The sequence below is a fragment of the Eriocheir sinensis genome, chromosome 35, assembly GCF_024679095.1.
Source record: "Eriocheir sinensis breed Jianghai 21 chromosome 35, ASM2467909v1, whole genome shotgun sequence".
Classification (NCBI taxonomy): domain Eukaryota; kingdom Metazoa; phylum Arthropoda; class Malacostraca; order Decapoda; family Varunidae; genus Eriocheir; species Eriocheir sinensis.
In genome coordinates, this window is record NC_066543.1 from 7,147,439 (window position 1) to 7,170,271 (window position 22,833).

General features: G+C 34.9%; 1 protein-coding gene across 7 annotated transcripts; it reads right to left on the minus strand.

Moving 5' to 3' along the window:
* Nucleotides 1-8,242: 8,242 nt before the first annotated feature.
* On the minus strand, nt 8,243-21,297 carry LOC127007340 (vacuole membrane protein 1-like). 7 transcript variants are annotated; one of them, XM_050878165.1, is made up of 9 exons: nt 21,018-21,165; nt 17,143-17,399; nt 16,608-16,698; nt 16,248-16,438; nt 15,705-15,808; nt 14,898-15,097; nt 13,441-13,725; nt 12,912-13,088; nt 8,243-9,385 (listed from the first exon to the last, which is right to left on the minus strand). In XM_050878165.1, exons 1-8 carry the CDS (start codon nt 21,090-21,092, stop codon nt 12,939-12,941), a joined length of 1,353 nt encoding a protein of 450 aa, XP_050734122.1. In that variant the 5' UTR covers nt 21,093-21,165; the 3' UTR covers nt 8,243-9,385; nt 12,912-12,938. The 7 variants fall into 7 exon arrangements, with proteins under 7 accessions (XP_050734122.1, XP_050734125.1, XP_050734126.1 ...); XM_050878168.1 differs by lacking the exon at nt 8,243-9,385 and having other exon boundaries at nt 12,554-13,088; nt 21,164-21,297; XM_050878169.1 differs by lacking the exon at nt 8,243-9,385 and having other exon boundaries at nt 12,554-13,088; nt 21,123-21,252.
* Between the last annotated feature and the right edge of the window lie 1,536 nt (nt 21,298-22,833).

Genomic DNA, 22,833 nt, shown 5'->3' on the forward strand with positions numbered 1-22,833 from the left:
TGGTGACGGAATACAATTAAGGCACCGTTCTTCTTTTTTCACTGTTCCTCATTGTATCGCTTCTGAAATAAGTAAGATATAAGCTCCTTTGTTGTTTTACTTGCAACAATAAACTATCAATCAATCAATCAAGTTATGGGTATAAACGTTTATTTTTTCTTGCTCTGCCTTATACATATATATTGCTTTTCTCTTGGACTTGTGTAAAAAAAAGGTCTGAAAGGCAATAAATAAGCTTTCTTCTTCATTATTTATGCTTGGTACAAAATAAGAATATATATATATATATATATATATATATATATATATATATATATATATATATATATATATATATATATATATATATATATATATATCCTTCTTGGTACTTCTTTACACTTCTCTACTTCACTGCGCACTCTTCACTTATTTAACAGCGCACACTTATAAATACTCCACCTTGCACTGAGCTCTGCTTGTCTGTACACTTTGATCACACTGACTTTGCTTTTCTTTTGCTATTTGCTTTTCCTGCGGCCGGTCAGGCAGTTTGTCTTGGGTCTGCGTCTGTCTGTTCCACGTGGCCGCCTCCTGCCGGCGTAGGAACTCGTGAAAATGTGCATCCTGAAGCATATGAGAAATTTATCCATTCGGGATGCACAGTTTATATATATATATATATATATATATATATATATATATATATATATATATATATATATATATATATATATATATATATATATATATATATATATATATATATATATATATATATATATATATATATATATATATATATATATATATATATATATATATATATATATATATATATATATATATATATATATATATATATATATATATATATATATATATAAAAGTCGAGGCAAAGAAAAAGACCCGTTTCTTGACTTGGAATTTCTATCCGCACTGGCCAACACACACTCTCTCTCTCTCTCTCTCTCTCTCTCTCTCTCTCTCTCTCTCATCTCTAGATATATATATATATATATATATATATATATATATATATATATATATATATATATATATATATATATACACACACACACACAACGTACGCCTCTGTGGAGTAATGGATAGCGTGCCTAGCTAGGAATCCTCGGGCTCGAGTTCGAATCCCGGCTCGGGCAGTCGGCGACTCAGTGTACAGTTCACCCAGCTGTTCATCCTCCCTTTCGATTTGTCGACAAATGGGCTCCTGGGGAAACCTTGTTTAGGTAAGCCGTGGTCAGATGTCACACTTTTTTGTCCTGTACCCCGGCCCGGTGCCCTCTTACCAGTTAAGGATTCTAGAGTATGTATTAATCTTCTCTAGACTCATTGGTTCTTTTCAACCACAGGCATTATTAGGGTCAATGCAACGGAGAGGGGCACCGGAGCCACACGCTGCTAAAGCATTATGCCCCTAACTTTATATACATACAATGCCATACATAATTATATCCCAAGGACTAAGGATATATATATATATATATATATATATATATATATATATATATATATATATATATATATATATATATATATATATATATATATATTTATTAAAATCAACAGCAGATTTTGCATTATCTCCATTACCTTCAACCAGAAGACTGCGCCACGGTGTGAAATAGAAAAACAACTTATAAAGAGAATAATGCAAAATCTGCTGTTGATTTTAATATATATATATATATATATATATATATATATATATATATATATATATATATATATATATATATATATATATATATATATATATATATATATATATATATATATATTGATTCAAAAAGGTATGAACCATTTGACAAAGGTAAAATATTGTAAATATTTTTTTTTATTTACTTCATAAAACTAAAACTCCCTGACATTTGTTAGGTTACAAATTGTGTTTTAAGCAGCACTCACATTACAGTGCACATGTATATCTATTTTTCCTCCACACATTTTGCATAAGATCACACTGTTTCAAACAATTCCAAAGTCACTTACTAACATCATGTGTATCTCAAAACAAACAATAGGTGCAGAGGGTAAACGTTAGGAATTAGGGCCTATGCAATTTCCTAACTTAATTGTTTTATTTATCCATTTCTTCGTATATATGTGCGTGTGTGTGTGTGTGTGTGTGTGTGTGTGTGTGTGTGTGTATATATATATATATATATATATATATATATATATATATATATATATATATATATATATATATATATATATATATATATATATATATATATATATATATATATATATATATATATATATATATATATATATATATATATATATATATATATATATATATATATATATATATATATATATATATATATATATATATATATATATATATATTTGTGTGTGTGTGTGTGTGTGTGTGTGTATTCAACTGTGGAAGCTCAGCATGGTGTCCCAAACTACAGGCTGTTGTAAGGTCAAATAGTAAATTTGAGCCTTAGCTACATCTATAGTGTATTCACGGTCATCATTACGGTCATCTTAAATTGCACATAAGCATTGTGGAATATCAATGTAACATCTACCATGTACATTTCCTACTGAGACTTAGACTTGGCAGATATCAAGAAGTGTCATGAATTTCTTGCACCATTCCATTTATAACTGTATTCTAAAACATAAGATTCACAAAATTAACTGGCAGAACCTTATGTTATTAAAAATATTGAATAACATATTCACTGAAGGTATATAAATGGTAACTGAGCATCATAACCTACAATGATTAACTATATTAGGATACCACAACATGTGAACATAACAACTAGTTGAGTACAATGGCAGCTCATCATTAATAAGTCATAAGAAACTAAGAAATATATTTTAGGTTGATGACAAAGCATTTTGTTGGAATTTGCTGATGACTCTTATGGTGAAAGATCAGGATTGACTATATTATTTTATGATTGATGACAAAGTATTTTGTTGGAATTTGCTGATGGATTATAATGGTGAAAATTCAGGACTAACAATGTATATAGTCACTGTATAGTAAGCTGACCCAGAAGCCCACCTCCTCTTCCATAGCTACAGGAACTGATTGGTTGAAGATAAGGAGGTAGAAGTTGGGAGTCAATGTTACCTAGAAGGGAGGCTGAGGGAGGGGGTGGGGCTTTTGGACCAATTTAGTGCATGGTGACTATAATTACTGATTTGGGGCAGCCTTATAAAAAAAAGTATAAGGAAAAGTACATTTACATTATCAGGGATTATCAGTTAACTTGCCAAGTTTCCCTGTATGCCACCATAATTTTGTTGTTGTTTAAATATCAACCAAACAGCTCATCCTCAAAATTGTGTGTTCTTATGGGCAATATTTCTCTCCATGCCCTTCTTGAATTTTTTGACATCATTAAATTTGAGTTGTACAAAAAATAACAGCTGCCAAGCACATTTCCAGTTTTTGAAATTGTAAATTTACTACTGGAAATAGGCATGACATTAATTATCACCAATCCATACAATATCTGATTAGAAGAGAAATGGGTGGTATGTACCAGTATAGAAAAAACTAAATCCTCATAAAGAACAAACTCCTTGATACAACACTTACAGAGTTTTTTTCTCAGTGATCATATAATTTGGGAATTCTCTCTTTCCACACTTAACCTCATGTCCGTATTGATCGCAATACTTAGGTAATATTAGACAAAGTGTGCATAAAGAGGCCCATTCACATCAAAATTACTTATAATACTTGAATTTACATTGTAATTTTAACACTTACTAAAACGAAGTACACTTTATGACACAAATTTTTCAACATGCTTATGAATCACAAATGTGCTATATAAGAGGAAGCTGAAACACTTGCTTCATGAAAATTAAGCCCATAGTGGAGTGGAATACCAGATTCCATCTTTGTATTAAAACACTTTGCAAGTAACTTGTCTCTAGAAAATGTTTCCCCTCATAAACCAAGAGAAAACTAAGTATAGGGAACATGAAACACACAATGCTAGATAACTAACACATCCTTGCAGTCTCCACAACCACCAACACATAAGCTGTAGATGTTAACAATGATTGCCACTGATATGCTTTTTTTTTTTTTTTTTTTTTCCTTTGGGGGGTGGGTGGCATGGTGAGGGGGGGTCTTTTAAACAGATCACTTAACAACACCCATGAGCACTGAAGAACCGTTTCCTGTGTACAGTCCCATTATTATATTGCTACATATTAATTCTGTATCATCATCACTGACAAGAGCGTGCATTCAAACTGTGTAAAAATCAGTAAAATGTAAAATAATGTTACAGATATTCAACATAATAAAAGTAAAGACATGGCAAAATATAACATCCACAAAAAGTATTCACAGTTGATGATTGGTGGGTTTTGGGAACCGTCCACTACTGATTGGGTCTAAAATAGTGTAATAAAGAATACAGTAAATGTCCATCCTTCCAGATTTCACTAGTTAAAAATATAAAAACAAAACTGTCTGAATTTTGAATGCAGGATATTAAAGTTAAAAACTGCCATTGTCCAAGTCTGGGAAACTAATAAGACACAAAAATAACTGATAATCAAAATAATGAATAGGTGGGTTACAGCGAAAGAAAAATTTAAGAAAATTATTATTGGGAATATGGAAGCAGATCATTTGTAACCACTGTGACATACAATATTCCACAGCATGTTCAGGGACATTTTCCACATTCTTCATTGTATAAGTAGCTAGTTACAATGTGGACGGTGGAAGGAGGATCAGTTTCCAGCATTAACACAACCCACTCATGTACATATAGCACAGATTAGAGGTGGCCTGTAACAGTGGATTTCCTCTAATATCACACTATTGTCTCTTCAGGAACTTTACCAAGGGAGGTTTTACTCCTTGAAATGTATATTTCAACAATATTAGCAGCTTAAATAATAATGATAATAATAATAATAATAATAATAATAATAATAATAATAATAATAATAATAATAATAATAATGTTAATAATAATAACAATAACAATAATAATAATAAATTCATATCAAGAGAAATGATCACCATATGTTTATCACAATAACATTAATTAATAACCTAAATGCTTTCATTCAATTTGAGCAAACATCAAGCAACACATTATGCTTGTCAGATTTCTCAGTTGAACAACTGAGGGATTAAGAGGTTAGAGCAGCAGTAAAACAAATAGAAGCATAAGTATGATCAATGCAGGGAAATGTAAATGAGTGAATAAAAAAAGATCAAAATACATAATGTAAAAGAAAAACATGCAGTGAAATGAGATAAATAAATACAAATTTTGGTAAGTTTCAATGAAATATACATGGATAAGGGATGCAGCTTGGGAAAGTGTATACAGGGAAAGAATAATAGTGCAAAGGATGAGGTACGACATGAAAATGGGAGAATATTAAGGAAAAATAAATTAGTAAGAAAAAAAGTTTTGGAAAAATCAGTGAAGAAAATAGAATGGAAAAAGATTTAAAAAGTTGAAAAAAACAGATGAAGTGGAGATGAGATAAAAAAAAGAGAATATGTTGCAATGTAGAAGAGAAGCTGTAATTGACTGGATGCATTTGGTGTGCAAGTTAACTTGGAAGGAAAGTCAGGAGCCAGACAACAGAAAGAGCAACTAACATTCTTACTGCAGCATAAAATATGAGAATGAGTGGAAATTACACAAGGATCAGTTTTCTCTGTCAACCAGGAAAGATGTACAAATTGAGATGACGATGATGATATGAGAGAGAGAGAGAGAGAGAGAGAGAGAGAGAGAGAGAGAGAGAGAGAGAGAGAGAGAGAGAGAGAGAGAGAGAGAGAGAGAGAGAGAGAGAGAGAGAGAGAGAGAGAGAGAGAGAGAGAGAGAGAGAGAGAGAGAGAGAGAGAGAGAGAGAGAGAGAGAGAGAGAGAGAGAGAGAGAGAGAGAGAGAGAGAGAGAGAGAGAGAGAGAGAGAGAGAGAGAGAGAGAGAGAGAGAGAGAGAGAGAGAGAGAGAGAGAGAGAGAGAGAGAGAGAGAGAGAGAGAGAGAGAGAGAGAGAGAGAGAGAGAGAGAGAGAGAGAGAGAGAGAGAGAGAGAGAGAGAGAGAGAGAGAGAGAGAGAGAGAGAGAGAGAGAGAGAGAGAGAGAGAGAGAGAGAGAGAGAGAGAGAGAGAGAGAGAGAGAGAGAGAGAGAGAGAGAGAGAGAGAGAGAGAGAGAGAGAATGGGAAATACGGGAAGAGCGATAGATATTTTCAGGGCTGTATGGTCAGGGAAAAAAAATGCTGTCATTTTTCTTTTTAAGGAGCTCTGAAGACAAGGGATCAGAGAATAGGTAGATAGATAGATAGAGACAGATAGATAAAAGGAAGTGTTTATATTTTTTAATTCCAGTTTTCTAATACATTCATACTAAGTATTCTAACAATGTGACTTCCATATGCACATGCATTTCTGAATCAAGCATACTGAAGGCATTACCATAGCAATATATTATCATAATTTTCCTTGACAATGCAACAAAGCACAAAAGATAAATTAACGACTGTATAATCATACTGGCGTGACAATAACTTTGGAGGAAACACACACTGGTCGACAAAGATATATTCCAGAGAAATATCATTGATCATTGTCACCCTTTTCATTGTCATTTCCTGTCAACTGGTTACCAACACTAATCTGGAATATATCTCCAACAACCAGTGTGGGTTTTCTTCCAAAAATTGATATCACATATCTAACAATAACAACAAAAAATGAACATAATACTGTATTTAATATTTCAGTGTTGACTTTTTTTTACATGAGTGTCAGAGATCTGTGCATGGACAATGTAGTTGTGTAAGTAATGCTATCCCTTTTCATAGCATAATTACCAGTCATTCATGACCAGAATGTTAAATGGGACAATTGTGATTGCTCTGGCTTTGGCAAAGATCAATCTGTGAAGTCCTCAAAGCATGTCTTTGGTAACGTGTTGTTAGTAGATCAGGTAAATAAAATCTATGAAAAATATATGGCATCTACATCACTGCATTCCAAATAATGTAAACTACCTGTACTGGAACACTTTTGCATCAGTCAGATATTCTTTATTCTTACGAATAATTTGCAAATAATACAAAGAAGGCTGAAGCCATTGAATTTCACAAAATAAACATAGCCAGATCTATGAAATACATAAAAGAAAAAAAGAAACTACTTCATTGCAAGATTATGTAATGCCATAAAAATACACAAGCAACCATTCAGAAGTCACAATTGATTTATCGATAATTTTCTATATATGTGACTTGTACAAAGCATTACCTAGCAAATTATTCACATTTGTAAAATTACAAAAATTTCGACAAAACGCAGTTAGAAACTGTAGCGTTATGCATGAAGCAAACATAAAACATTCATACCATGAGCATGATTATAAAATTATTGCTGATGTGCACTATAACAACAAGGAGGATGCTTTAAAGTACAGGTATACCACCAATGTACCGGCAATTGATGGTCCAGTACCTCCTTTAGTCCAGGCAAAATTAGAAGAAGGAGCTTGATATTCCTGAGGCCACCCATATAGTTTACTGGGTGGTCATAGATAGTAATGTGTGAAGTGTGGCTTCACCTATATGTTTACCCAGCAAGACTTGGTGGTGGTCCACAATTTTAAAATATTCTGTTTTTCAAATTAAAATCTAGCTTTAGCTTCTAAGAGGTGAAAATGTCAGTGGTGATGTTGAATGCAAAAAAGTCTATACCGATCAGTACATATGTTGTTAGATGGTATGAGTGATCAAAATGACAAAATTTTGAAATTCTAAGCAGACAGTGATTCTAAAAAGAAAATGAGCATTAGAAAACTTTGAAATATATTAAGAGCATGATTGAGTGATAGTGGTGACCTCAGCTGGTTCACTAACGAGGTTAATCTGGCAAGGCTTTGGAACCGAGGGAGTCAGTAAGCTGGTGGTATGCTTGTATTATAGCAAGTATTTCCACCCTCTTACATGGCACAGATGACATTCAGATATTGATGATGTAAAATTCGGGATACTGAAAATCTGGGAGACCATTATCTTCTGATGTCCTTTAATCATTTTTTAAAAAATTATGGGAAAAATGTATGATGGTTATCTTGAAGGCTCTTCAAGTTTGTATTAGTTACATTTTGTAGCACAAAAGCCTTGGATACCATACAAAGTGTCTGTGTCTGTCTTTTCATTTTTCTCTCCGTTCCTCCTAAATTTTGGTACTTGTAAGATGGTAGTATCAAATAAAGGTACTACTACTGTTGCATTTTTTACTTGAGCTATTTTCTAAAATAGGGCATCACAATGTCACACGTCAAAATTATCAATTATCCACACTGATTTTTAGGCATCTCACCTAAGAAAGAAAGTAGAGAATACAATGTTTAATTGAAATATACTATGTTGATAACAAAAATAGACAAGTTGGAACCAGTTATTTAAGTCTTCCATTATTTTTTTTCTTCTAATACATTTGATAACTTGGCCTAACAAAAACAGGATAAAGAAATAATGAGCTGCTGAATTTTAATTACAAAATTATATCTACAACATAAAATTACTGCATTAATATACAAACCCCAAAAATAGTGATGACTTCAAAGGAATGCTTGATTTCACAAAACATATTAAAGGATTTAGAATATTTGACTGATGGGGAATATTGCATCAAACTAAAACATCCCGGGAGTATTTATGTGCAGGAACAGATTGTTGTGCAAAATTACTTTACCATAAAATATTTGCCATGCAAAATAATGCACTAAACATTAACCATACAGTTTCCTCTCTCAAGGGACACTTTGCCAAGCCAGGATCACACTTCAACACTCAAGACTTTAATCAATAACTGTAGCAGTGTAGTACAAACCTGAGAACATCATATGTTAATACAAGATACTATGTGTGTGTGTGTGTGTGTTAATCTAGTTAATTTATCTTCATATGGCATATAAAAATTGTATAAATACTCTTATACCTTCTATTATATTACTTATACTATTTACACTAAACCAGACACAGACCTCTTTGGTGGCTGGGAGCTCAGAGGTTCTCCTACCAAGTACATTCTTTCATGATCCTTTCATTCCACACTTCATTGCCATATGAAGCAACACTAGACAATAATATGCTGTTTCCTGTTATATTCTCTCTGTTGTAAATTACTATTCTACAATGCAGAGGAATGGTAATCTTTTTGCACCAATATGTCCTATCATACTTTATTTCATATATCACACAAGAAAACACTGGAAACATGTGGTTTATGCTCCCAGAACAACCCAATGTGCATATGGGTCACCACTTTCAACTCCTTTCTAGGTGCTTGCAGCAGGGTCATTTTCTTTACTCCTTGCTAGGTGCTTGCAGCAGTCAGTTTGGAAAAAGGATATCTTCTGCCTTTATGAGTTAAATTAGAAAGAAAAAAAACTGGTGAAAAATATGTACCAAATTTTTTACTAAGATAAAAAATAATATTTATTATAATACAACAAACTTCAGAAGGCTACATATGTAATACTATTTGAAAATGTTCTTCCAGCAAAACTAATCAGTAAGGATGGAAACCTACTTGATAATATTACATACATTTTAAGAGAAACTTTGAATATGTTTGGGGTTATTTGGGAAGTGATATGATTTGGATCAACTTGATTACCACAAGTTCTGTTTGTTTAAAAGAAAACACCTTTTTTTGTGTTATTTAAGAGTGTGCATTAAGAAAGCCCACAAATATTAAAATATTATTTTTATCAGGACAGGGAATCCTTGTTATATGAGCGTTAGTCTTTTAAAATCATTATAATGGGTGATAAAGATACCAAATAGCTCATGCTGTAACAGGCATATATTATTTTGCTGTGATTAGTAAAAAGTTATATGGTTGGAAGAAATTGCAGACCCAAGTCCCACCACTCATTGTTGCAGTTCAAAAAAATCTTGAACTTTAATTAACATCTAGGAGCTTTACAAGGTAAGGGAGATAGATGTTTTGGTAACACAAGGACAAATAACAACAACTACTGGATAAATAAACAATGGGATAATCCAAGAAATCTTGGTATCAAACCTGCTTTATGAAAATATAATTCTTGAATGGTATGTGCAGGAAGGCTCTTGGGGAGGGAGCAGTAGGAATAAGCATACTATGAATCATCTGCAAGGCACGCATGAATGACAGTGATACAGTCGGGTATGCTACAACGAATGAATGTTGCTGATTCATGCTGTTGTGAATGCTTTGTATCGATAAAACATCAGTTGCAGGACGGCTTGTACCCTTGAAGCGTCAGCATCATGTTTTCAAATGTTTGAGATTCAGCAGTACACGTATGTATCTATATTTTCACCTTCAGCAGTGGATTTTTTTTTTTTTTTTTTTTTTACACTTATTGTGCAATATAATTATTGTCATGAACTGGCAAAATAAAGTGGGAATGTTAATTAACATAGAAATTAAGAAAAATAATTTCCAAGTGAGAAAGAAAATATGTAGCAATTTCAAGTACTGAGTATGGTATGGCTAAATCAACAATTTGTAATACTCTTCTGTCGTTATATATGTCATTTATCAATACCCAAAGCTCTTGAGTAACTGTAAGAGGCAACGTAGGAATCAAAACAAATGTGAAAATAATGATACAATTAGTGTGAAAACCCATGTGGCCACAGGCAGTGGAATGCAAATACAAGGTGGTTGAGGGGGGCAATTCCCCTACTGAAGGTTTTATATATATATATATATATATATATATATATATATATATATATATATATATATATATATATATATATATATATATATATATATATATATATATATATATATATATATATTCATCTCTTTAAGTGACCCTAAAGGGGGTTGATGAGGGACTAAGCTTTCCTGTAGGATGATGAGCCACGGGACGGTTTGGGTCATTTTCACACTTGCCTTGAACACTACACTGTTTCCTGTAGTTTTCAAAGAGGTTTTAGGGTTAGTAAAAGATATAACAGAATAGTAGTTTGTAAGCTATGAAATGAGATATGGGCACATTGATAAAAAAACAATCTTTGCCATGTTAGGTGGTAACTTTGATCTAGGCTGTGGGCCTGGAAGAGATTACCTATAAATACATAATTTCAATATTTGCAAAAATGAACAAATGTTATTACGAATGATATTCTAGAACCAATTATTACGTTCGTTCTAATATACCCCACTGTATAAGAAGCTGGAGAGGTGTGGAATGCAGGTCATAGTATCATAATAAAAAAGTATTGTGAAGTGGTTTCACTATATTAAAATGGTACAAAGAATAGTAATTACAAAAAAAAGTCTAAGGCAGTTATGACAACAATCAGAAAAAACTTGAATGATAGCTAGAGGTGATGACTTGCAATTATGGAATAAAAATCAATGAAACAAGCAAAAAGATAAGACTCAAAATCTTGCCTTAACACCATATGAAAAATACAACAACCATTCCCTCCTCCATATCCATGAACAACCCAAGTCTTCCTTACATTAACTTTCTTAAAATGTTGTTCAATCACAAAACCCTAATCTAGATGATCTCTTGCTTCCAATAAAACACCCTTGTTCAAGCCATGTCATTTTAATATGTTGTACTCTGTCTATAGGTTTGTCATAAGCTTTCTATACCACACTCAGCAAGCCAGTATTTCATTAGTTTTTAAAAGTATTTTTTGTTAAGCAGTGGTGAAAAGAATCAATGCCAGTGAAGTTAAAAAAGAAACCAGGCAGAGACATTCAGGATCATGCCTGAACAAAGTGTGCATGTGCAAAAGGGAAATTAAGCAACCAATACAGCTGATGACAGAAAGGCGGGAATGGAGGCAGTTCATAAGATAATTTTATTCTGAGAATTGCATGTGTGAAGTGTGGGTCATTTTACTTGGACTTTTCATTCTTTGTTATAAATACTTTTCTTCTTTTTCCTTATGTAGCTGAGCTCTTTTTGACTTCCCGCCTTACATTTTGGGAATTGTGTCACTAATAATGTAATCAATGTGTGCAAAAATTTGGAAAGAATTATGGGAGACATGCTATAAAATTACTGCAACCTCAAGAAACTAAATTATAGAAAGTGGAATAAAACAGCAAAATGAAGTAAAGATTCCCTGTACAATTATTTGAGCATCCATAAAATTTGTCCTTAACTGCTTCAGGGTGGACCTAATTAAATAGAAGACAACCTAGCAAGATGTGAAATATTGTAGTCCATCCTACATAGTCACTTTTGCTATAATACAGTTTAATGACTAATGTCTTTGTCAGGGTATCTCAACACCTATTTATCATTGTTTGAGAAATGAACAAAATGTAAAGACCAAATTTTAATAATGTTATGTCAATCACTTTCCTATCCTGACTGAATTTTTTTTTATCTTCCAATGCTACCTCCACTTCCAGGACATTTCAATCAAATACAAACAACAGAAGCTGAACAAAAGAAAGGTGAATGTGATGGAGCAATTTCATTTCTCTGATATTCATATTTACTTTAGTCACAGTAACATTAACTTCTTTTTTCCTGAATTCCTTATTTGTGTGTGTGTGTGTGTGTGTGTGTGTGTGTGTGTGTGTGTGTGTGTGTGTGTGTGTGTGTGTGTGTGTGTGTGTGTGATAAAGGTAGACTCTAAGGGTAGGGAATGCTTCAAGAAAGGACTGGGTTGGTTAATCAACATAACAATAATTACCATTCACATCACAAAATATCTAGTAACACTTAAAAATAGATCTTCTGAATTAAACAATAACAGTAAAAATAATAAAGATGGTAATAATAATAATAATAATAAATAAAATAACAATAATGGTAATTCATATGAACTGCTGCAATTCACACTCAAATAGTTATGCAGTACCAAATATTCATTTACTCCCTAGCACTGTGTTCCTCAAAACAATACAACTCACAAGAAATAGTCTCCAATCTCTGGTACATCAATCCTGAGCTGCCTTTCGCTCACGATTCTGCTTGTGTATCCTTTTGTGGTAGCTCTGAGCAAAGGAGTTCACTATGCTCAACACAAAGTAGATGATCATCAGCAGAATCAACTTCTCAAAGATCCATGCTAAGATGTTCGCTCGATCCTTTAGAGGTAAAAAGTGGAAGTACTTAGAGCCATGTATGCCAGACAAGACTGTGATACAATACTTGCCACACCATAACTATTACAAGCAACAGAGGTAAAGCAGTAGTATCAGGAAAACATAAAGTAGCTAACAACAAATTACTGAAAAATATATACAAAAAGACATTGCTGGAATAATATAAAATAATACGAACACCTCAAGGAATTACTCAAAACAAACATTTTTCAGTTGGCAACTGCAGACTAACTATTTATGCCATCAAAGTCAATTTCAGCAGAAGATAAATTCTCCTCCGTCAAAGATTAAAATGTAATGCTGAGGCTGATAAAGCTTCTCCACTGTAACTCACCTGTCCTGAGGGTTCAGAGCCTGGCTTGCGATGAAACTTTTTCTTCTGCTTCGCTAAGAAGGTCTTAAAAGGCTGCTCCAGTTTAGGCCCTACCATCGGGAGAAGTGCTAGCACTCCCACAGCCCGAGCCAGCAAGGCCTCATTGAAGGCAATGATGACAAACATCTTCTGGATGTGCATCTTGATGATGGCCTTACCAATAAGTGTAGCTCCAAAGAAGGTCCAGAATGGAACCAGGAAGTGACCACAGGTAATGCCAGCCAGATCAAACAGTGGATTGGGGATCTGAAAATGTTGGGTGCATCCTTAATAGATAGATGTACACAAACGCCAGAAAATGGGACATAATCATTACTCACATATAAAGGAATACGTATATATAGAACAGGTGGCCGTCAGTCCGTGTTGTTTACATCACAGCGTCGCAAGCACCCCGTGGTTGCTGTTGTTATTTCTACTATTTTCAAGCCAGATTGTGATTGACACGTGTGACTTTTTGTGCCAACATGTCCTCAAGAGCTTCAAGACCAAGCGGGGTGAAGAGGAAGGTCATTAACTTGAGTATAAAACAAGTGTCATTGCATGCAATATATTTCTCTGTGTCCTGTAACATAAGTTTAATATAATTAAATATATTTTAGGTTTGCTTTTGAGGTTCTTTGTTTTTTTGGGGGTAAATCCGTCTATGTCGGACATTCGCGTTTGTCGGACCAACTTTTCCCCCTATTAGTCCGAGTTAGCGAGACTCAACAGTATAAAAAATTTACTGGTATCTCCACTCCAGGATTTTTTACATTTGAAGCCCTCCTATTACTATCCTTTAAGCTGAAATAATAGTTATCAAATTAACAGGAGCAATATAAAACTCACATTAAAGGAATGTGCTACCATCTAATTCATATACGTAGAATGTTGCGGAAATTGCAGTGATAGAAAGGTATCCAAGTAGCGGAAGCTTTTATGATGTTGCCATGACATCTCAAGATTTCCCAGTGAATCACTATCACTGTCTGACAACTACTTTATTAGAAAAGTGGCAAGCAAATGTTATCCAATATCAATCCAGCCTCCTTCTTTTAGCAAAATATTTGTTAATTGAAACCATCTGAAAGTCATTATAGAAACTTGGTATCTATTTTAACTCGTCATTATTGTTGATAATGTTATTCTGGAAAACGTTATTGTAGAGATCCAACTTAGCACATATAGACACTTGCATAAAGATATACACATATGCATGCATAATTACAGGTATGCACATGTGTATGCACACAAAATATACACACACACACAAAACATAAAATTTATCATAAATAGCAGTTTCATAAATTAAGTAACACAAATTTCATAAGTAAACACTACTTTCAACTTTAAATGTATATAAATCATCTTGAATAATAATTTTCACAATACAAACAAAACAGGAAACAATCTGTCTTCTCCTTCCATTCACTCACCGAAGCACAGGCCAGGATACCGAAGAAGCCAACTCGTTCCACTAGTTTTTCTACAGACAGCTTGGCACGGTCGATGAAGGACATGTCTTCAGGCCGCTCTTTCAACCGCTGTAGCTCCTCAAACTCAGCCATCTCCTCATCGTCTGGGTCGTACCCAGACAACCGTGCTCCTCGTGCCATGAAGTAAGGTGGCAGCTCACCTGGTGTGTGCAGAACAGCACCTTCATAAGCTTAGATTATGGTTTAATTACTAAATAAGCTGGGAGGCATGTTCCTTGTGAGGAGCAGTTCACCTAACTAATGCACAATGAGTGACTCTTATACAAAAATAAGGCAAGTTCTGAAATTGTGAAAGACAAGAGGAATGGAAGTGAAATTCATGGTCTAAAATTACTCTTTCTGTTAGTTAGAATACAAGTCAAATTCATAAAGAATACCTCTAAAATCACTCTTTCTTGTTATTTAGAACACGTCAAATTCATTAAGAGTGTATCTAAAATCACTTTTCTATTAAGCCATTTTTTTCCTCTCTCTATTTCTTACTTGAATACTATCTTGGATATATGGGAGCCATCAAGTCATATATAAATAAATTAAAATATCAGTCTTGCTAGCTCTAATTCTTCCAGAGTCTTGTAGCATCTAGCCAAAAATATCTTAAACAATTTTACTTCTTCATCTTTCCCACCTCTCCTATGGCACTACCACTGTCACATCTATCACGACATAAAAGTGGATAAAGAAGATAGCATGAAATGGCAAGAACAGATAAAGAAACTATAAACATTAAACTGAGACTTGGCTTACCCAGTGCTGTGCCAGCACCCCACATGAAGGCCTCAAGGCGAACTTTTGACATTATAGTCAAGATGGACATCTCCCCCAACACCTCCTCCTCAGGACACATGATACTGTAACGAAACATCATCCCTCTCAATAGTTATGTGAGTGGTCCACTACATGTCGTATATACTGTAATAATAAGGATGTATCTCCTACAAGAGTCTGAGATTAGGGATTGGGTCTCACTTTAAATATGCTTCACATGTCAGAAGGTAAACATCAGATCTGTTCATCCTCTTCCCACTCTGAAACCCCCTTGTTCATCACTAACCATGCCATGTTACCTTCTGAATCGTGCCCAAGATGACTTTCCTATATACTTCCTCTGCCACACTCAACACATTAATAATAATAATAGTAATAATAATGGAATATAACAGAAATATAAGTGTAACCTTATTGTAAAATAAAAAAAGCAATTGTAGGAGACAGCTTAACAGAAAAGGTCCAAGTAAAAAGAGTGACTGGTGAAGACATCAACACCATCGAAACACATGGCAAACATACTCATCAGGGTAAGGAGGAGAAGGAAATTCCACAGAGTTACAGGAGTAGGCTGCGAGGGTGACGGAGGCTATGTGGGGCCCCAGATAAAGCAGGAATGTGTGCAGCCCCGTGCCCAGACCCACTGACGAGAGGATGCCAAGCCACACCCACCACCAGCACCACCAGAACTCTTTGGCTATACTTTGTAGTAACTAGAAGAAAGGGTAAAAAAACTTGAGTAATTCCTCTTATGAAGAATGAAGAACATCAGTGGGGAGTTCCATTATGTTTTAAGTCATAGCACACACAAGAATAGCAAAATTTACTGATCACAAATGGTACCATGTTCTATAGTTTTACCGGTGACAGTAACATACTTACAGGTTGGTGGGGGCCTGGTGTCCTGTAGGCAGCATAGTAGCTGCCTACAGCCATGGCTACTAACAACACGATCTTCTTATACTGCCATAGCCTGGAAAAAAATATATACATATAACATATAATCATATCACAGATCAGCACTATAATATTTTGCATACAGTGAACACTCACTTTATAGAACTACAGTAATAAAGAAATGGGTTGTCCTTACAAAACAAGAGTATGAATTTTCTGAATGAAATTAGAAAATAATTAATATATTGAACCCAGAATTTAACATTATTCTATTAAAAAAAAACACTTGTATAGCACGATACCTAAAACCATGCATTAGGTAAAATTAATTTCTACTTGGCAAGAATCAGAGTAGTGATGGAATAAAGAAATATCCCATGCATCAGTCAGGAAAGTCAGTCAAACAAAAAAACTGAGGAACAAACACTGAAAATGTAAAATAATCAAAACATGTGGAACGACACCAATAACTTCTCTCCATAACTCCACATTCTTTAATAAAGGAGTAGTGGGTACTTACTTGACCATGTATTCCCCTCCCAGAACGACACACTCCCGAACAAAGTAATGCAAGGTGGTCACTGGCCGTCTCCACACCACCAGCCTCTCTCGTTCACTTTTCTCTATCAGCCTCTCCTCCAATGTGGGGGTGGTTCCAATCATGCTGGAGCCGTTTGCTGTCCCTTGTCTCGCACCACCTCCCTTCCTCTGGTACCTCTGCTGAGCCGAAGTTTCTCCCATAGCGATGATATGGTTTTGTTCAGGTGCTGTTTGTGTCTGTTGAAACCAATAAAATATAAATGTAGCTTCAACAGAGGAAAAAATTTGTGATAATACAAATTCAAAAATAATTCTGCTTCTAGAAAACTTTCAAGTATAATGTTTTGTATGCCATTATGTGTAACTAAAACTTAATTTATTTTCCATGTAATTATAGCAAAAGAGAAAATGCAATATATAAGAGCAATAACTACATGCATAATTAGAACAAATCCATGCACTCTACACAAACAAACAGAACACATTCTACAACTAGAGTGCTTTGAACCTTTCTATTATGTATCATTAAAATAACTTTTATTTGAAAATGACCCTCATTTATAGGCACACCTTGAAAATAATTGAAATAAAACTTTGATGCCTAAAAGCATTCAACTGGAGGTAGTATAGTATGTGAAAATATAACTTAACTGCAAAAAATTAAGATGATGTACCCCCAACCTATTGATTTATCAAAGAACTTCTACTCATAAAGCATACACACAAACACACACACACACATATATATATATATATATATATATATATATATATATATATATATATATATATATATATATATATATATATATATATATATATATATATATATATATATATAGGCTACACACACACAAAAAAAAAGTGATAAAAATGGCAGCCAAAGCTGGTTATATAAAACAGCTCATTAGTTACATAAGGTAAAAATATATTAATTAACTTTAAAGCAAACCAATTTTATAGCCTTTTGTAATATCACTCTTCAAACAAAACTTACTGTAAATAACCCATTGAGCTTTGGGGTAAGCATGCGCTCAACACGCTCCAGATCTATTGTCACCGCCATCCCTACACGCCACTTGAAACTCAAACTAATGACCAGTAACACAACCTGACACCATTTCAAAATATAAGGCTTGTTTAAGAAGAAATTGGCAATTCACTGCTGAATTGAAATTATTAGTATTTAAATATCTATGTGATAATTGGCTGAGGCAGAAGTGTTGGTACTTTACAGCCTTGGCCATCACTGATTCACCTGAAACACCTCAAGGAGTCCAGGCTAGAGATAAGCTGCTTGACCACTGACCCAGCCACTATCTGCCTTCACCTGTGTCTCAGATAAGGTGAAGTACAATGATAATAAAATTATAGTCTATCATAAACATACCAGCTTAGGTTTAGTATTTTAGATAATTTTGCCTTTAAAACATGTCAGTACTACCTTAAAAATATCAGCCCCTACATATCATAACACAATAGGGAGAGCTTTGAGGCTAGCTGACAAATCAACCATCTATCAGATTTTTTTTCCAGAGGTAAAAAAAAAAAAAAAAAAAAAAAAAAAAAAATTATAATAATAATAATAATAATAATAATAAATATAAATAAATAGATTGGACCAGTCTTTCTTTTGTAACTCATTTTATATCTTTGAATATGTAGGGAACTATGCAGATATGCCACAAGTGCATCACACCACTATACTTTCCTCCTATCTTTTGAGGTTATTTGTTCACTTTTCTCCACTGAATAACTGCTAGAATATATAGATGTAAGATTATAGCAATCACTAGATATTAGGACTATTGTCAAGGTAGTATCTACAAATACATGGTAGAAACTTAGCAGATCACACACAAACAATAGCTATCTACTGTGGAAAAACAATACAACAGATATATACTTGTGTAAGAGGTGGAACAAAAACCTATGTCCAAAATACAATGCTTACTCATATTTTGCACCCCAAAAGATGTATACATGAAATGGAAACTAAATTTAACTAAAGTAGAGGTGAAGTTTGGGGCATACGCTATAGCTTTGCGTGGTCTTAGTGTGTTTCCATCGCATTGGCCTTGGAGCCTGTGGTGGGTAAGAACCCACTACACAGGGCAAGTGCTACCACAGTTTACCTTCCCCTGGTTTTCCCAGTACCCCTTTATTGACCATCCTGAAAGGAGTAATAAACAACTGGGTGGGATCTTTGTCAGCTGCCTAGAACGGAGTTCTAACTCAGACACTGTAGCTAGACGTGCTAACCACTACACTATGGCTTGTCCAATAATAAAGCTGTTTATTTATTGGGTCTGGCTAGCCATGGCTAGTTGCCAAGCCTGTGAGGCAGTGGTTGTTCACTATTCACTCCCACCTAATGAGTAGACCAGCTCGTTCTCCCATTCACCTTGTAAAGCACTAGGCAAACTGGATTTGCTGAATAGACAAACTCTTCTTAATGACTGAGCTGGGTTTGTTCAATAACGTGGACATTTCATTGTGTGATCATGCAACTATAAAAATGTGCTGGATATTCAGCTATAAAATAGAATCACACACAAAGAGTCATCTTGATATAGTAACAAGTTAAATGCCAATTGTATACCATAAATTGCAAAGCCAGAGCCAATATGTGGCGTGGCATAAAGAGTAACCTGACTGGTCACTACTATTGTAAATAATGTTAACTCAGGGCCATAATTTCTGGGGAGGTTACAGGGGCTATAGCCCCCCCCCAAAAAAATGGTTTCTGTATCGACTTAAAAATGCCCCTAATAATAACTCTTTGTTGAAGAATGTTTCTAGTTGTAAAAATAAATATAAATAATACATTACTGATTTGATTAATGAAAGTGATTTGTTTTATATGAGGCTTAGGTACAAAATAAGCCACAAGAAGGAAAGGTTGGGAACCAGTGCCCAGGACTGGGTTAAGATTCGTTTTAGGTCCGTGCCAGTATCTCATTACCTACCTTATGAAACATCAATATCTCTTCATATATCTTTTCTACAAACCTTCAAGTCATGGAAACGCTTCGAAAATCAAATTCAAGGACTTTTTTTTTACTCTTGAAAATAGGGGATAATGTTTACGAAAGAGCGTCGCCTCCTCTGGTGACGGCCGCGGCGACGCTGCAGCCGGTGTTGCGAGAAATACCTCCTCGCTGAAATAAGTCACACATACATGTGGGGGGGCGCAGCCCCCCGTTAGTAGGTCGTAAAGTTCGGTTGGAGTAGTTTAAATATGCTCCCCGACCCTAAACCCTCTGTGAGCTATTTTACGGCTGTGGTGGCTGCAGCGTCGCTGCGGCCGCCACCAGAGGAGGCGACGTGCTTTCGTAAACATTATCCCCTATTTACAAGAGTAAAAAAAAAGTCCTTGAATTGGATTTTCAAAGCGTTTCCATGACTGTTTAAGGTTTGTAGAAAAGATATATGAAGAGATACTGATGTTTCATAAAGTAGATTATGAGATACTGGCACGGACCTAAAACGAATCTTTACCCAGGACTGTTTATCAGGCAGCACTTCCTGTTAAGACAACACAAAGAAACCTAAAACAGGTCATGGAAAACCTTCACAGCTCCCTCCCTTGGGATAACCACAAATAATACCTTAAACGGCCTGCAGCACACGTCTTCCCCACAGATACAACGTTACACACAGCCACAGGGGTCACATAGGATGTGCTGGGCGCGACTCAAGGGCATGCTGCTGCCATTCTCGTGCCCAGGCGTCCACCACCACACAAAGGAAAGTTAAGCAACGCAAGTCTGAACGGCACATCGCCACACACAGCATGCAGGAGGCGCGTACTGCGTTACCCACTACAATAGAGGGGTGTAAAACAATGCCTACCCCTACCACCACCGCAGAGGAAGACTTGCTCGGGCCGGCCTTAACACTCCTCCTACGGTTCTTGCCTTTCCCCATGTCTCATCGGTCACACCTTCCGCCTCTCACCTTCTCCACGACTTAGCTTCCCGCGCACCGGTCTTACGTACTCTAGGGCAGGTCTGCGGGGTCCATTGGCGGGTATAACGTGCGGGTATTTCCAAATCAGCTGTGTCGAGGTGTAAACTGTGACGTCACCAGTGGCGTGAGGGAGAGGGAAAGTGCGAGGCTGTTATTGTCGTACTAAACCTAATTTATAGTTAATTTCACTCTCGTATTTGTTTTTCGCGATAAATGAAGCCGCTTTAAGGCACTGGTGAAGCTATGTAAAAAAAGCCCAAGACTCATTATTCTTAAATCAACATATCGGCGCCCAGAATCACCAGGTAGCCTATATTTGACAAGATTTTCCTATAGGGGTTTGGGGCATTTCCAGGGTAGTGTGATAATTTTTCTGTGCCATAAACCTAACATACCACTCATTATAGTACCCAGCTGACCTCCTTTCTTGCCTTTGATTGATGTGATCGAGGGGTGGAAGCGTCTTTTTTGTCGCGAACAAGAAATACGAGAGTAAAACTTAAAAATATATCGCATTCTCATACATCAGTGGTAATCAGTCACGTCAAATAGAATGCTTTTTAGTATATTTATACGTTAGAGAAGAAAAATCAGCATTTATGAGGTAGTTTTATGAGATGATTTTTTTTTTTTTCAAAGAGATTATTTAGGATAGGTATAGCTACCGCGGTAGCTACGTACATTGTTTGTTGTATATAGTGACAAATAACGTTGCTATATTATATTTGCAGCAGTAAGCATTTTTGTTGGTCATACACACATGAAAATGACATGTTCAATCACTCATTGTATAATGAAATGATTTATCGAATTGCAAGATAATTATCGTAAATGAGTCATTGCTAGAAGTAAAAGTGAGTTACTAGCGTAAGTGATTCATATAGGCTATACGGATGTTGGATATCGCAACTATTGATAGATTTTTATTTGAATATAAGTTTGCGAGTCTACTTTCTATAGCATCGTAGTCATCGACTTGTTTGCTTTGGCATAAAGAAAAAGAGCAACGCATCACAACTCAGCATATTATGCGAAACACGTACTTCCCTGAAAATTAACTATTATAGACTGAAATTAAGTAGATACAGTAGCAAATTGTATGAATGTCCCACTTTTCTGTTAAAAAAGGTTGCTGATCAATATAACCATATATTCACCCGACCATTTTTGGCCATATATCACTCGAACTGCACACACACACACACACACACAAAAAAAAAAAAAAAAAAATACAAGGCTCAATTTTAAGCATACATATATTGTATCAATTGACAGTCATTGATGCAAAGGACACCTATAATCCTTGGTCATATCAACACAAGCTCATTTACTGGCTTATTGTAAAATGTATGGGACAGAGTGCCGCGAGATTATGAGTGAATGCGCAAAACTTTGTTGCCTTGGCCCACACGGGACAACCACGCCCTCAGAGCTGTTCTTTTCGATACAAGTCCGATTTTATGTGTTGATAGTCCTTCTATAGTTCTCGTTTTGATTTATTTTTTCCTATATATATTGAAAGGATACTTTTGTGCTTATACAAATGTCTTTTAATCGATATATTCTTGTTTATTACCCAATCAAACTTAAGTTATATTAATTAATATTATGCCAAGTAATACGCAGGAGTGTGGAGTCGGAGTTAAAATTTTCCGACTCTGACCCCCATGCCCCTCTATTGCATTTTTTTTTCTTTTTT

Excerpts from the sequence above, each read along its gene's own strand:
- LOC127007340 (XM_050878165.1), bottom strand. The coding sequence starts at position 21,092 with ATGGGGAAAGGCAAGAACCGTAGGAGGAGTGTTAAGGCCGGCCCGAGC. Across the intron at positions 17,400-21,017 it reads CCTCTGCGGTGGTGGTAGGG|ACACAAACAGCACCTGAACA; the intron begins GTAGGCATTGTT and ends TGGTTTCAACAG. Across the intron at positions 16,439-16,607 it reads CACCAGGCCCCCACCAACCT|TTACTACAAAGTATAGCCAA; the intron begins GTAAGTATGTTA and ends CCTTTCTTCTAG.